General features: G+C 43.2%; 1 protein-coding gene and 1 long non-coding RNA gene across 5 annotated transcripts in view; both read left to right on the plus strand.

Moving 5' to 3' along the window:
• The first annotated feature begins 264 nt into the window (after positions 1-264).
• Positions 265-10,312, plus strand: LOC136286593 (uncharacterized). Of its 2 annotated transcripts, XR_010719951.1 has the most exons (3): positions 265-361; positions 4,242-4,426; positions 4,935-10,312. It is a non-coding gene; the product is annotated as an uncharacterized lncRNA (long non-coding RNA). The 2 variants fall into 2 exon arrangements; XR_010719950.1 differs by lacking the exon at positions 265-361 and having other exon boundaries at positions 2,417-4,426.
• A 4,177-nt stretch (positions 10,313-14,489) lies between these two features.
• The window catches only part of KCNH1 (potassium voltage-gated channel subfamily H member 1), a 177,294-nt gene continuing 176,090 nt past the window's right edge, over positions 14,490-15,693 (plus strand). For all 3 annotated transcript variants that reach the window (XM_066178346.1, XM_066178347.1, XM_066178349.1), the window contains exon 1: positions 14,490-14,626. In XM_066178346.1, coding sequence (XP_066034443.1) covers positions 14,554-14,626 — 73 coding nt within the window. In that variant the 5' untranslated portion in view covers positions 14,490-14,553. The remainder of the gene's footprint in view (positions 14,627-15,693) is intronic.

Here is a 15,693-nt window from a genome sequence, read left to right on the forward strand (position 1 = left end):
GGCCCGGCCGGATCTCGCCGAGGGGCGGGGATGCCGCTGGAGCGCCGGCGGCGCGGCCGAAGGAAGGAGCCAAGGAAAGGATTGCTCCCGGACCGCGGCCGCGCCGCCGGGCTCTCCCGGTCGGCGGGCCCAGAGCAGAGACGGGACTATTTCCCGGCGGCGGCGGCGGCGGCGCAGGGATCCCGGCGGGCGGGTGTCGGGGCGGCGGTGGCGGCGCGGGGCGGGAGGAGCCGCGGCCGCGCAGGGGCCGAGCGGGGACGGGCGGGGCCGGCCCGAGGCCGCCGAGCGGGGTCAGGGCGGCCGCCTCGGGGCCGGGCCCCGGCGGGGAAGGCTGGTGCTGTCACGCCGCTGAAATCACACGGTGCGTGCGAACCCGTGCTGGTTTTGCTTCCTCAATGCAAAAAGTGATCGATTTATTTACCTGTTTAGTGCAATTCCGGTGCGTTACCAAGAGCTGCGGTGTTACCATCCAGTTTATCTCAAATGTTCACGTTTTATGAGGTAAAAAAACCCCGAGACAGAGTCCAGACCGAGGCTGAGTTACAATGTGAGAACAGTCTTGCTGCTTCATCTGGAGATGCATTATTAGTCTGGTTTGTTCTATGCAAATGCATTTAATGTTCTTGTAGCTATATTTTAATATATGTGATGGGTGGTTTTAATGATGCAGTGATAACTTGTCGGTCTGATTTGCAGATGTAGGGAAAAGAGCATAAACTTAAATTGCTAATATCGAACTAAAGTCTCGCGTTCCAGCTAAGAGTGTTTGACACGATCCATTACCCTTTGTCACATCCCAACAATTCTTCCCAAACTCTGCCCTGGTGGCTCTCTACCCCAAGCTGGTTGGTTGATTGAGGAGTGCTAGCAGGAGCAGTGCAGCTGCTTTCCTACGGTGAGAGAAAGGGGAGATGACTACTTCTGTCCATACTTACGGCTTTTAAGTGTTCATAGTGCCTTATTGTAGGATTGTATGATGTAGTTAGTCGTGTTTGCTGTTTCTTGATACTTGCCTTGAAAGCAGCCCATTATGGTCAAATTATATACCTTTGAAAAATCTTTGGTGTATATATACTTCCTAGAATATGTCAGGAAAATATTGTCAAGACTTCCTGCTTTGGGAATTTTGTGGTCTTTAAAAAACTGTTTTTTTGACAATTTTTGGCAGATGGCTATCACAAATGGGGGTAAACAAGCTGTGACTTCTTTATGTTTGCTGTTTTTTCAAGAGCTGGACAGAAAGATTAGCAAGGAGAAGGTAGGAGAAATGGTGGTTGACTGACAGTTTAATGTACACAAAAGAACTCACAATAAGAAACCACTGAAATACCAGAGCCACAGGAAAATCTTGAACCAATGTTTGTGCTTTTAAGGCACAAAATCAATATGAAAACTTGCAGGACATTAGGATTTGTTGTTTAAGTTCTCCTACAGTCATCTATTTGAGGCTTTTAATCTTTATTTTCTATGGATGTGAAATTTGGGCATATGTGCGGCACTATGACTGCACTTGTCGGACAGTTCTTAACTACTGATAAAAACTACTGGAAGTTTTAGTAAGCTGTTCCAGCTTTCAGGAATGCTAAGTGCTTACAGGTGTCATGAAAGTAACCACCTGAAAGGAAGAAAGATTCCTTGCAGCATGGCTTGGAGGATAACTGTCTGAAGAGCTTGACCTTTTCTGTTTCTGTTGTTTGCATGGCTGCTGATAAAACTACATTTTGGAGGTTACAATAAAAGGGGCAAGTACTACAAATAATAGTTTCACTTAGTCAAGCGCTTAGATATTAGCAGATGCATGTAATTTTTTTTTTTTTCCCCCATGCAGTCTGGAAGTTGGCTTGCTTTGGACTATTTGTTCTCTTGGATTCTTGTCTTGTCCTTCTCTTGTCTTCTGTTGTAATTTTTTTGTTTGGTTGGGGTTTTTTTATCCCTCTCACCACAGTTCCTCTGTCACATTCAGTGACATGGGTGCTTCTGCATGAGATGTGACATGATAATCAGGTAGTTATTTGTGAGATTGGTCCTGCATTTGTTATAGAAACTATGCATAAGGAATTATCTTAGATTAATATTAGCGCATAGAATCACAGCATGGGTTGGGTTGGAAGGGACCTTGAATATCATCTAGTTCCAAACCCTTGCCAAGGGCAAGGATGCCACTCACTAAATCAGGTTTCTCAGAGCCCCATCCAACCTGGCCCTGGACACTTCCAGGGATGGGGCATCCACAACCTCTCCTTGCTTTATGTTGTCTCCTGTATATCCTTTCTTCTCTGTGTCCTTATTTATAATTTTTGTTTCTGAATGCAATCCCTAGAGGGCAGCAAAGCAACTGATACATTCAGAAGGTGCAAATCGGCCCAATCTGAAGATTCTCTTTATGAGCCTATCAGTTTTTCATTCTTGGGGGTTATGCCTTTCTTCTTGAAATGTATTTCCCAAGTCCTAGTGTTAGGGGGAAGGTTTGCGTTTGGGCAGGAGGGCAGGGGTCCTTGGAGTACAAAGTGGATTGCAACAGAGGGGAAGGGAATTTGGGAATGAACAAGTTGCAGACAAGGAAGGTGAAGCAGTTGCCTCTTCTCTTTTAGTGAAATTGCTAAAAAGTAGAAACAGAAGCTCAAAAGGAAACAGCTTTCCCTAGCCATTAATTTACTCAGCTTAAAACCTACATGGCTTCTCAGGATACTCCACACAGGGTTGAGGCCTCTTGAAATTTTTGTTAGTGTGGGTTCTTGGAATTCATTGCTTAAAACCAGACTCTCTTTGGAGTGTGGACTCCTGCTTATTATTCTCTTACAGTGGGGGTTAATGACAGTATTAACTGTTGAGTGGTGAGCTAGGGGGAAGTAAAGACTGTTTATTCAGAAGAAACTGAATTCTTAAAACTAGGTTTTAATGTGCCTATATTGCTATAGATTCATTTAGGATGGAAATTGCCTCTAAAATTGAGTCCAACCATTAACCCAGCACGGCCAAGTCCATCACTAAACCACAACCCTAAGTGCCACGCTTCTTTTAAATACTGCCAGGGATGGTGACTCCACTGCTTTCCTGGGCAGCCTGTTCCAATGCCTGACAACTCTTTCTGTGAAGAAAGTTTTCCAAATATCCAATTTAAACCTCTTCTGGTGCAACTTGAGGCTGTTTTCTCTCATCCTATCTATTACTACCTGTGAGAGGAGACCAATCCCCACCTTGCTACAGCTTCCTTTCAGGCAGTTGTAGACAGCCATGACTATTCTCCTCAGCCTCCTTCTTTCCTGGCTAAACAACCCCAGCCCACTCAGTTTCTCCTCATAAAATTCGTGCTCCAGACCCTTCACCAGCTTTGTTGCTCTTCGGATGCTGTTGTATGTTATGCCCATCTCACCTATGAAAATTCTAACTCATTAAATTCTAGGTCAGGGAAAGTATTGCAGATCACATGTTTGCCCTTTTTATCTTATGGTGACAGTATCATGCTTTCAGGTTTTTTGGAAAGAGCATTTTGACAGTTTCCTGTCTTGGGAATTTTGCTTTGCAAAATCTGTGTCTTTAAATATTTTTAGAAACAGGTCAACAGATTTGTGATGCTTCTCCGGAAAAAAATTATAGGTAGATGATGTGTGTTGTGTGAAACCCAAAGAAAATGGGATGGCCATGGAAACCTTTTGGCAACATCCAGCCTGGAAACTTGTGCTTTAGTGCGAAGGTTTATAATTGCTCCATAAAGAAAAGTAAGCTCTTTGTTGTCGTAAACACATTAAGAAAAGCATGCCTGGGATCAAGGTAATTTCAGATAAATTACACTGCTAGGAGTCTGTTCACGCCTCTCCTGGGAAATATATGGGTGTCATCTGTCAAGTGCTGTGTTTCTTTTATATTAAACACAACTAGGCCTGCTGGGTGGTAAGTGGGAGGCTTAGAGTGGACAAGTTGAGATTTATTAGTTCTTTTATACTGATGGTTGTTGCTGTGTTTCATTCAACATTCTTGAATTGTCCAAAGACTTCACATTTTAGTGGAACCACTGGAAGATGGTGGATTTTCTACAGCTCTAAAAAATCAGGCCTTCAGTCTCAAGCTAGCACTTATTAGTATTTTTGAATTGTAGTCTTAATGTTTGAAGGCAGAAATTAGGAAAAATTTGTTCTATAACTGGCCATTAAAATGAACCAGCAAAGCATTTGCTAACTGCCTTTCTACAGTTAATATCCCCCAGCTGAGATTTTTTTTCTTTGTTTTCTTTCTTTTTGTAGTGCTGTCTTCCAGTTATAGGTTTCAAGAGTGATCTGCTTAGCAGATCTGAATGGAAATCTTCTGCATCAGGACAGCTGGTAACTTATTCTTGGAAGATGGAGAATGTCATGTTGCATTTCCTTGGAGAAGTCTGAGGACTTCAGCAGTTGTAGACACTTCTTCCTGATTAAATGCCTGTGACCAGGTATGTCATGCCCTTCTGAAACCTTTGCCAAAATGTGAGACTCAGACTGTGTTGTACAGTGTTAGTGGTAGATACATTGAATGGAGTGGGGAATGTTAGGACTTGGCACTCTGTTAAAAATAGTATTTTGAAATAAATTATTTGTTGCACTGTAGGAAGGCTTGTTCAGGAACGAGCATAATGGGTTAGTGCTAACATCCATCTTGCCCAGTGCTTTGATCCTGACAGTTCTAGAGAGGAACTCATCTTGGAACCTGTGCCATAATCTCCATTCTGTGTTGGCAAGAAGCCTATTCTTGGTCTTCTAAAGATTTTTACTCTGAAGTGTAAAGCTTGGTATCTTTTAAAAAGAATTCTTATTCCTATGGATGTGTTGTGAAAACTTTTGTTTCACCTTTATGTATTTGTAGACTTGTTTCAGTGACTTCCTACTAGTGAATTTTACTGACGCTGTATGATTATATTTTTTTCCTTAAAAATAAATTATTTTTTTTCTTTTTCTTGACAGGAGAGACAGATGTTCCTGCTCAACCCTTTCAGTATCATTGTTACATTTCTCTTCAGTTAATCTAAATATCTGGTGAGCTGTACTGTTTGCAAAGAGTAAAGAGGTTCTGTGTCTAGTTGATTATGACACTGTGGGAAAAGCCTGAGTGTAGCTGGCTTAATCTTGTGTTATATAGGCAACTCAGGACAACAGGTCATTTCAGAAAGTCACTTTACAGATACCATTTAACCACTTACATTTTTGCATACCTGCTTTAAAGGAAATTTTGGTAATAACTGGCAGCATGTCTTTGAATCAGAGCATTGACATTCAGCATTGTCAGTGAAGATTCTCAGACTGTGTATGAAGATCTTGTATGCCTGGTTGAAATGGTAGCATCTCTTAACAAATAATTTGGTTTTAGGGCCAATTGTTTCCCACAGAAGGGAAAAAGATATTGTTTTGGTAAGCTAGTGTGCTTTTACTTTGCCCTGTTTCACTTTTGCACAGTTACCTAAACTAGTTTTCACAAGACTGTTCAGCAGAAAGCAGAGGTCACCTAATTGATACTTAGAGCTGTTGGACTTCTGTAAGAAATGTAGTTTGATTCTCCTGCATGGTGTTTACTTTTTTGTGCATTTGTTTGTTGTGGTTTGGGAGGGGTTTTGTTTGTTTTTTTAAATGCAAAGCAAGTGCTTTGATTCCATGCAGCTGGGGAAACTGCTAAACTTATGCTTTAGTCTTTCTTGTCAGGGTGTCTGTTGCTGTGATAACTTGAAGAGGTAGCCATTTGCTGTGAGTTAATGATGTTTGTGCTCTCTCCTGTGGATCTCTCCTCCTTTTCCTTCTATGAAGCAACATCACAAAAGGAATACACTGTGCAAGATTTTCTCCTTCAGTTAATAGTGCCTAGCACTCATTTTGTTGAGATGTGTTCTTTAAAACATACTAGAATAAAAAAAAAGAAAATGCTCTGCTATGTTACCGTTGTTGTGTGCTGAATATTGAAAAAGAGAGAACTTTACCCCAAGCAGCTTACTGTTTGTTTAGGATCCAGCCAGTGTATGTAATCAGAAATTACATTTCCAATTAGGAAAGGAAAATGAAGGGAGAATAAAGGAAACATCAGTTTCCTTTATGGTAACATGGACAAATTATGTAAAATTACTGTAACCCTATGCTGCCCATCCATTTAAGATGGTGTTATTGCAGGAATAATCTTGGGAATCTGAAAGAACCAAACGTTAAGAATTTTACTTGATGAAGATGATGTATTTTTACATGTGGAAAAAAGGTGTAAGGAGTGGTGTAGTAACCAGGAGTGGCAGCTTTTTTTGCTGTATGTTGTAGGCCTTGGACTGTCAAAGCATTTTATACTGTAGCATACTAACACCTTCTGCAAAATTTTGTCCCCCACAGCTTATCCTACCTGGCTTCTTGGTGGGGGAAGATGGGGGAAAGGAGGAGGCAGGTGTAAGTGGACAATAACACTGTCTAGGACCAAAAGAAGGTCCCTGATGTATTACAAGAGTTTGTATTTCTGCTTTCTGTCTTGTTTCTTTAGAAAAGTATACACTCTCTCTTAGAAGTACCTGTGTTATGGAGCTGTGCTGGATTTTGAAGGTCAGTGTTGCTGCACAGTGTAGATATCAAAACATTACTGCTATTTAAGTGTCACATCTTTTCCTGCTGTAACTACTGTTTGGCTCATGTCATGATCCACAGTTCAGATAAACAGTTTAGGAAAGATCAGCAACAGGTTCCATTTTCAGAATATCTCCAAGATGGAGTTGCAAGCAGCAAAAATATAATCATTAATGAAATTTTTCTCTTATAAGTAAGATATATTTTTCCACATGGAAATTGTTATTATAATACCCTTTCACTGGAATTTTCTAGGAGTACAAATGGTTCTCTTGGAAGTATCCTGTTAAAAAAAACCAGCAGCTCAACAACAAACAAATCAATAAGGCTGTATCTGGCTCTTCAAGTTGTATTATACAGTGCTTTCAGGAATGATGTTCTCTCTTCTCCTGTGTGAGGCAAATATGACTAGATAAATATAAAACTGAAACCTGCAATTTTGCATTTAAGGGTATGGATCAGTACATAAAGGGTCAATCTACAGTAGCAAAATTGTCCTTGGGAAGAATGAACTCTTTGCAGAATGTCTGCTGGAGTGTTTGTTAAACTGAGAGGAAAAACAAAAGCTCATGCCTACACAGCTTCAGGGTGAAAATGTTGGGTACCACTAGGACCTTGCTGGTGTTGGTTTCCACACATTTTTTAGAAAAACACCCATTCAGCTTCACAGCCAGTGCTTCAAATTCTCTTATCGCTGGAGATGATGTTTTCACCTGCTCTTATATAGTACAGTATATTCCATCTAAATGACATCTGTTTTAGTGAAGGTGGCTTTTATCCTCAGTTAAATTAAACTAATTAAAACTTGAAATATGTTTTAGTCTGGGAGCCTGTTCTAAGGTCCAGTTGTGTTAGACACATATTGTTCTAGAAAACCAAAGAGATGACCCAAGTTTCAGAGTCACAATCTGAGCCCACTGCCAGAGATCCCTCCCTATGGATACTGCAGAATTGGCAAGGGCATTTTTGATATAGGATGTTCTGCTGATGTTTATTGTGTAAACATACACTTCTAATAAGTGTATTATTACCCCATCCACTCCTTCCCTAATTTCGCCTTCCCATCTGCCACATGCTGTGTTTTAATTTGGTAGCTGCAAATAGGTCTAGATATTCTAAAAGAATGTCCTGATACTTCTCTGTACTGTGTGACTTTACATAGAAGTTTTTGCATTAATTAACTGGTAGCAGTCTTTGCTTCACAATAATAGGTGGAAGCAAAAAAAAGAATCCCATTCTACTTGTATTGTAAAAAAAAAATTAACCAAAATTAGAAAAGGCAAACCTCCCCCCCAGCAAGTACGCAAGTGTTTATGAAAATCAATAGCTCATGTGTTACTAGTACTAAGTATAAATATGAGTCCAGTGCTGATAAAGACTGTAAAAATCTGCTTTTAAGATATGATCAAATTTAGAAAATTAGTAATTTTTATTTTCTCAGTGAATTGCTGGAGATAACAATAAGACACTTGTTAGAATGAGAAAGTTTGTTATCACTTTATTTAAATTTAAAATGAAAAAAATGGTGGTACTAAGCTAGTTACAATACCAACCTCTCTCCCTCCCTCCCTCCTAGATTTATGCTCCTCAGTTGTTTGGCTACTTCTGCTTTTCCCTTCCAGTGTTAAAGAATGCAACGAAGTTTTGTCTACACAAAAAGCAAATACTGTGAGTAATGCAGCCTGTTGACATTAGTAAGTGGGAAATATGTGATGAAATGCTAAACTAAGGAAAAATATGAAATAAAGTGAGAAGAGTTTAGTCTGCTTTTTTTTTTCATTCTCTATTCTAAGGATTTTTTTTGAGGAGAAGTTGATTTCTGGCTGTTGATAACATCTTCCATAGCTGAAAAAGTACAAGGAACTGGTATGGTAAAGTCTTAATGTACGAAATTTTTGAATATGTGACTTCAAAGCAGGATTTCTGAGTACAGGTTAGCCAAAACCTATAAATTATAAGTTCTGTGCAGGAAACTTATTCACTATGCTGAGGACAGTTTTATGCTGGGTACTGTTTAAGGTGTGTTTCTTGCAGAGTCTGCTTGGAAAGAAACACTAGCAGTGCCTTTACCACTGTCGGCCTCACTGGTAGGATGCTTCTGTCCAGAAAACAATGAGGCTTTTAACACTGTTGGGCTTTTTCAATTTACCAAAGAGTTTAGGTTATATTATAATCTGGGGAGTCTGACTCAGTATTGTTTAGGAATTCTTTGTATTATTACATTCCTGGAAAATGCTTTAGAGTATAATACACAGAAAAAAAAAAATAAAAAGAGGATCTACTAGCTAGCACAAGCATATTCCTAGCTAGGAATTATTTTTCTGAATCTGGGCCTAAACCATCTAATTTTCAGTTTTATTCTTTGGACAGTATATAATGAAAACACGGGATTAAAAGTGGCTTTAAAAAATATTGTTATATTAGAGACTACTAGACAACAATTGAGAGATAAAGATGCAATTAGTAACAATGCAGTAACTGAACCTGCAGAGCTGCTTGCTACTTTACAAAAAACAATCGCCCAGAACTATGGGTTGCTAGGCTTATTGTGGACAGGGCATGCAAATAAAATTATTTGTTACAATTACTTAGCAGGGCCGTGCATTCTGTTAGAATTCAAGCAAACTGCATCCAAACTGCTTAATTTTGCCGTGTTTTATATTGATGGAGAGACACAGGAAAAATGAGGTCAGTGAAATACACAGTAGAAGTATTAATGAAAAAAATCCCGCCAAACCTGGAACCAAATGGGTATTTTCTATCCCTGCTCTGAGTAACAGCACCAGCAAGTCACTGCCTCCGCTCTGAGGCTGGGAGAGACTGTGGCCATGTCAGGACAGGGTTGAGCCAAGAGTATTGAATAGACACAGCCGCAGTGAGGGGAAAGGTGATAGTAGCTGTTGTCCCAAACAAGATGTGTAGGGACTTTTTTTATGTTGGGTTCTGGGGGGTTTATTTTTTTCCCTCCCTAACTCTGGAAATCCAGGATGCTTCCTCCTGTTGAAATAAATGGAGATGGACATGCTGTCCAACTGGGGAAGAATTTCTATGCCCTTTTGAGGTGTTCTTTAAGAAGGAACAGTTCCTCCCTGTTAGCCCACACTCCAAATGTTAGATGTATAAATAAAAACTGGCTGTGTACTGCCTCATCAGTTTTATTTTGAGATTTTTTTTTTCTTCCTCTCAGAACATTGGATTTTTTTAGTTATTTTCCTGCAATTGTTACCCATAAGAAGTCTGGAGGAAATTCAGTAATTCCAAAACTAGAAAAGTGTCAATATTTATTCTTTGACAAATTTGTTGTGGTTCCTTGGAAATACTAACATACCTCGGTTCCCAGGTCTACAATCTGCTGTACAACTGAGTGTTTCTTCAAGTTTATTTTAGACTCCAGAAATAATTGGACCTTTACAAACCTCAGGCTGAACTTTACCAGTGTCTTGAGATAGAGTAGAAACAAGTTGAACCATTTCAGTAAGTTGCATAGATATCTTCTCAAATTCTTTCCTTTTGGTGGACACGTGTGCTTGCTAAACTACTGTCTTACCTTAGTTGTAAGTACTTTTGTTTCTCATTGCTCTTCCCACAAGATAACAAATAAGGTTAATCATAAGCAAATCAGTATTCATGGATGTTATTACTTAACTGGAGGCCTTTTCCTGCATTCCTTTGGGGGTAAGAATTTGTACAATAACGACTGCTTTATTGATTTGAATGTAAAAATAAATAAATAAAGTTATAATTGTTTCTCCATATTAGTTGGAATTCTGAATTTTTTTTTGTTTAGTATCTTATGGCAGTGTAACTTGTGTATTACCTTCTGTAATTTTTTATTCTGTCAATTAATGTATTTTATTTTGACAGCTTATCAAAAGCCAAATGGTAGTATACAAATTGAACTCAATTTAAAGATTGAATGCTCTTTTTATTTTCAGAGTTGGTGGTGGTTTGTTATAGCTGTATTATGATTCTTATTTTTGACAGTTTATTTTTTACAAAGAGCAAAAAGAAGTGTGCAAAACAAAGAAGAAATCAAAAAGACCTTAAATAAACCAGTTCTTTTCAATATAAACTAGCTAAATTCTTAGCCTATGAGATGTCCTTAACTACCATGTTTCTTTACCCATTTGCTGCTGTGGCAGTGAAATAACAAGTCCCAAAGTACTGGCAGAGTCTAACAGCAGAAGCTTTTTGCAACTTTGTAGGAACTGGGTTTGTCCAGACTGTGAGGCAGCAAGAGCTGACAGATGAGCACTACAGCAACTTTTCATGTGTTTGAAAACTTGCAAAAGGGTTGGTGATTTTTGTGACTGCAGAAGGAAGAGTTTTTGCTGGCTTCAAAGACCAGATCGCTTACTGACATTTTAGGAAAAACTTTCTCACAAGGTTTGTTAAACTTTGGAACAGATTGCCAGGAGACTCTAATGGCTGACAAAGGGAAAGTTTTTAAAGTTGCCTTAGTGTCTCTCAGGGGTGAACCATGTCACAAAGTGAAAGAAGTGAGCTCTGTCCAGTTCCAGTGTTTTAATTTCATAGATGCTATGGGGTTAAATGACCTTCCCACAAACTAATTCTTGGGACTGATGTTTTCAAGTTGTTTATGTGTATGAACACTGGAAGTTGACAGCCATGTTAGAAAATAGGTTGATGCAAACACAGGCTGCTGCCAAAGAGGGAGGTGTCTTAGCTGCCCTTTTCAGGCTAGTTTTCAATTCCGTGTGGTCAGAAATGTGCACAGTTTAGATGAAGGCAAATCTGTCCCTTTTGCAGCAGCAGCTGCTCAGTGCGACCATGGAACAGGAGGTTAAGGCTCTGCAGCCAAGGGATGGTCACTTACTGGATTGATTGATAGTACATGTCCTGACCTAGGGCCTTGTTCAGGAGAGAACAGGCTGAAGGAGTAGCATAATGCAAGACAGCTGAATGTCTTCTATAGCAAGCTTTTATATTAGCCTTAAATGAAAGTGTTCGGTATTTAGTTCTGTCCAGTAGGCTTTAGCAAACACGCAAATTAAGCAACTCCAGTTTTCAACTTCCAAAAAAAAAATGATAGCTGGAGAATCCACTGGAAATGAAGTCGGACAGCATATGTGTGCTGCTTCAAGTGGGGTATTACCTTCAGCTCTATATCATTTGCAAAATTTACCAGTGATGGTGAGAAAATGAGTATAGAATTCAGAATAATCACAGTAAAACATTATCACAGTGTCCCTCTGCTCTAGTGGTGTAAAATTCATACTCCCAGCAAGAATCATATTTTGCAAGGGGGAGAAAAATCTAAAGGAGGTAGGAGATAAAGGAGAAATCTTCCATTTGTTATTGGGTCTAGCAGAGATGGAGTTCATTTTCCCCAGGCAGCCCCCAGAGTTGTGCTGTGCAGTGGCAGCTGTAAAGGTGCCCATAAGACACCAGCATTTTGGCTGCTGCTGAGCAGTGCTGGCACAGCAGCAGCGCTGTCACTCCATCATCTTCCCCTCACTGGGAGGCTGGGGGTGGGCAAAATCTTGGGAGGGGGCATAACCAGGATAGCTGACCCACTGACCAAAGGGATATTTCATACCATGTGATGCCTGCTCAGATACAGAAGCTAAGAAAAGGAGGAGGGAGGAGGGACATTTGTTATTTACAGTGTTTATCCTCCGGAGCAACCACTGTGTGTGCTGAAGCCCTGCCTCCTGGGAAGTGGCAAGACATCACTCACTGATGGGAAATAAATAATAAAATCTTTGGTTTTTTTCCTTTGCTTGTGTGCACACTTCTTTTTTCTTTTCCTTTAGTAACCTGCCTTCTCTTGACCTACAAGGGTGTTTTTCCATCTTGTTTTGCTAAGGAGGGGAGTGATGGAGCAGCTTGGTGGACACGTGCAATGTTACAGGGTAGATGTAAACCCAGTGCAGATAAGATAATACCTTTGACATGAAACCTGTAGGATTACGCATGACACTGAAAAATTAGGTAATCAGAGACTGGACCACACAGTGCAACATGAACTGCAGCCAGCCCACACTTCACGGAGTTTCAGAAAAAAGCCTTCAATTTCTTACTCTTATGTCACCTTGTTCCCACTTCTGTGTACTTGCTGATTCAGTTTAAAACCTTTTTTCCTTTAAAGGCCTCAAAATTCCTGTAATGTACGTCAGCTGCCAGGTGCCTCCTAAGTCACAGCTATTCCTGCAGAGCCCAGCAGAAGCTAAGATTTCTTGTTTCTGCACTTATTTCTCTGGCACAGTGGCTTTGAGGAATAATGAAACACTACTCTGCATCCCAGTTTTCCAGACCTCAGTCTTGGTTGTTAGCAGTTGTGTAAATTCAGTGTCATAGGCTACATTTACAATTTTGTCAGAGAGTTTAGAATCTCTTAAGTTTGGCCTGTGCTGCTGAAGCTAGCAGCAACTAAATAAGCTGGGGTCTTTGGATGGATGGTTGTTAGGAATACTGAGATGTGTAAAGATGCAAATAAATGCTTCAATGGGCTCTTTTAAACGCCAACATTTCAGGGAGAGTTCGTGGTCTTTTTGCAGCTTTAGGCACTTGATTTTTTTTTTCTCCTAACCTGCCTCTCCGGCAGCAAACACAGGTGTCCAGCGCACAGATAATCACCAGTTTAAAAGAGGCTTCTGCGGTTCAGCTAACTCCTGCCTGGCAGCTGGGCTGGCCCAGGGGGGGCTCTAGGAGTTTCCCAGGTGGCTGGCTGTGTGAGGAAGTGCCGGCACCAGGATGCTCGGGGACTTCATCTGTAGCTCCTGCTGCAATGAAATTGTCACCTGCCTTCACCCCTCGAGTCTCACACCCTTAAAAATGCTGTGGGAGGCAGGAGGGTGGTGGCAGCGAGATCAGACTTTTTAGGCAGTGTTGTGTCACAGTCAGCGTTTGGCCACAGCTGTGTGGCTGGACTGGATCATGTGCCTGGCTGTGCTGGAGCTGGCTGTGGTTCCTGGCTGTGCTGTGGTCCTGGCCCGAGCCTTACCCAGGAGAGAGCAAGCTGGGCAGTGCCAGAATTCTGTGGCAACAGTGGTGGTGGTTAAAATCCCAGGTGACACAGGCCATCGTGTTTGTCATATTTTATTTGCTCGTGCTGTGAGAAATAGCTTTTCCTCAAGCACATGAACATGCAGAAACATACTCATGTCTCCAATATGCCTTGAGTTGTGGAGCCTGAAGGTGTTACACTTAATGAGGCATTACAGCAAGTAAATGCCAGGGCCAGCAAGAAAAAATACGCCTTCTACATTTATAAGATCTAAGTATTTTCCATTAACTGATAGATTGGTAGTAGGGGGGAAGAACAAAGTCGATTAATCTCTGAATGAAAACGATGTCAGTTAAATATTGGATTCTCAATTCAAGACCTGTCAAAGTCAGGTCATTTAAACAGTTTGTCTCGCTGCTTTCACGGAGCTGTTAAGCAGTTTGACCACATAATACTAAATAGCCTTTTAACGGAAATCATCCTAGGGAAGCGTAAAGCGTGAGCCGGGATGAGGGCGGCTAGCAAAGGCTCCGGAGCTTCGCGGCGACCCACCCGGGTTGGGGTATGGCGATGCCTCCGGCCATAGAGAGAAGCAGCCGCCGGGAGTTTGTCAGCGGTCTTTAAGCACTCCGCGTTTCTCATCCCCCGGGGCGCGCCAGCGAGGGGTCGAGCCGCCCCTGAGCGGGGGGGAGAGGCCGGCGGCAGGCGCGGTCCTCCGCGGACGGACGGGCCGAGCGCTCCCGGGGCCGGCGGCGCGGCGCCGGCCCCAGACGATGGCGCTGCAGCCCCGGCGTTGCGGCGCGGCGGCGGCCGGCGGGGGTCGCTGCGGGGCGGTCCGGCGGCGGCGGCGGCGGCGCGGGGCTGCGGTGCGCGGGAGGCGGCGGCGGCGGTGCCGCACAGCCGCGGGTGCCGGTCCCGGCGGAGGCATGAGGCGCGCGGGGCGGGCGGGCGGCGGCGAGGCAGAGCGCGGGTCGGCGCGGCCCTGAGCGGAGCCTCCGCGCCGCGCTGCGCTCCCGCAGAGCGACTATGGCCGGGGGAAGGCGAGGGCTGGTGGCGCCTCAGAACACGTTCCTGGAGAACATCGTGCGAAGGTCCAACGGTAAGGGGGCACCGGGGGCCGCCTCCCGCCGGCCCCAAGGAGCCCGCCGCGTCCTCGACGGAGACGGCGCCGGGTGCGGGGCGCCAAGCCCCGGCCGCTGCCGGGCGGCTCCGCAGAAGCGGCGAATCCAGGTGCCGGAGCCGGTGCCGGCTGCGCCGCCCAAGTCCTGCCGAGAGCCCCCGGCCCGGTCGGCGGGGCTCGGGCTGCAGGTGCGCCGGCACGGCGGGCGCCCGGCGAGCCCCGCCGGCAGCGGCGGGCCGGGATCCGCGCCCCGGGGGCGAGCGGCGGCAGCGCCCGGGCCGGGGCGGGGGGCTCGGGGCGTCCGGGGAGCGGCTCCGGACCGGGAGGAGGTGCGGGGATTCAAGATGGTCCCTGGGCAGGGAGAGCCCGGTGCGGGGGCATCGGCCAGGGCTGCCTGCCCGAGTTGCAAGGGAAGGTTTGTCATAAGTGAGGAGAGAGTTTGCCATTTTGAGGGCTGAGGGCAGATATTTCTTTTTTTCTCCTTGTGCACTGTAACCAGGTCTGTCTCTTGGAAAAAACTGTGGAGTGGAAAATGCCTCGAATTTCACAATTGCATGCAAATATATATTAATGCTATCCAGATTCTTTCACTTAGGGACTTACCAAAAGCTGCTCCCTCTGTAAGCCGGCGACCGTGTAAGCTTTCATGGATTTGTTTAACCTAGGCATGTGCATTTCTTTTAAAGCCCCGAGCCTAAGTTGTGCCATTTTCACTGCTTCTACGGACTTCAATGTGGTTACTTCAGGGATTAAGAACTTGTAGTATGGTTGGGCATATGCAGGATCAAGCTTCTTCTGAAGACAAGACGAGTTAATTAATTAAAAACATGGTCAGTTTGTTCTGATAAGGCGAAGACAATTAACCCTCTTGATAAGCAGCTAAAAACTCAAATGATGCCAAGAATGATTTTCAATTTTTTTTTAATTAGGCAGTACTATTGGCGAACTAGCCTTTGATAAAACCATATTTTCACACAGAATTGTGAGGCTCTTTTTATAGGTTATTTCTCTCTGCAACTTTCCTGTAGAAGGAAGGGAGCTGGAGA

Source organism: Chamaea fasciata, unplaced genomic scaffold (assembly GCF_029207755.1).
Source record: "Chamaea fasciata isolate MVZ Bird 193981 ecotype frontalis unplaced genomic scaffold, bChaFas1.0.hap1 SCAF_3, whole genome shotgun sequence".
In the NCBI taxonomy this organism is placed as follows: Eukaryota; Metazoa; Chordata; class Aves; order Passeriformes; family Sylviidae; genus Chamaea; species Chamaea fasciata.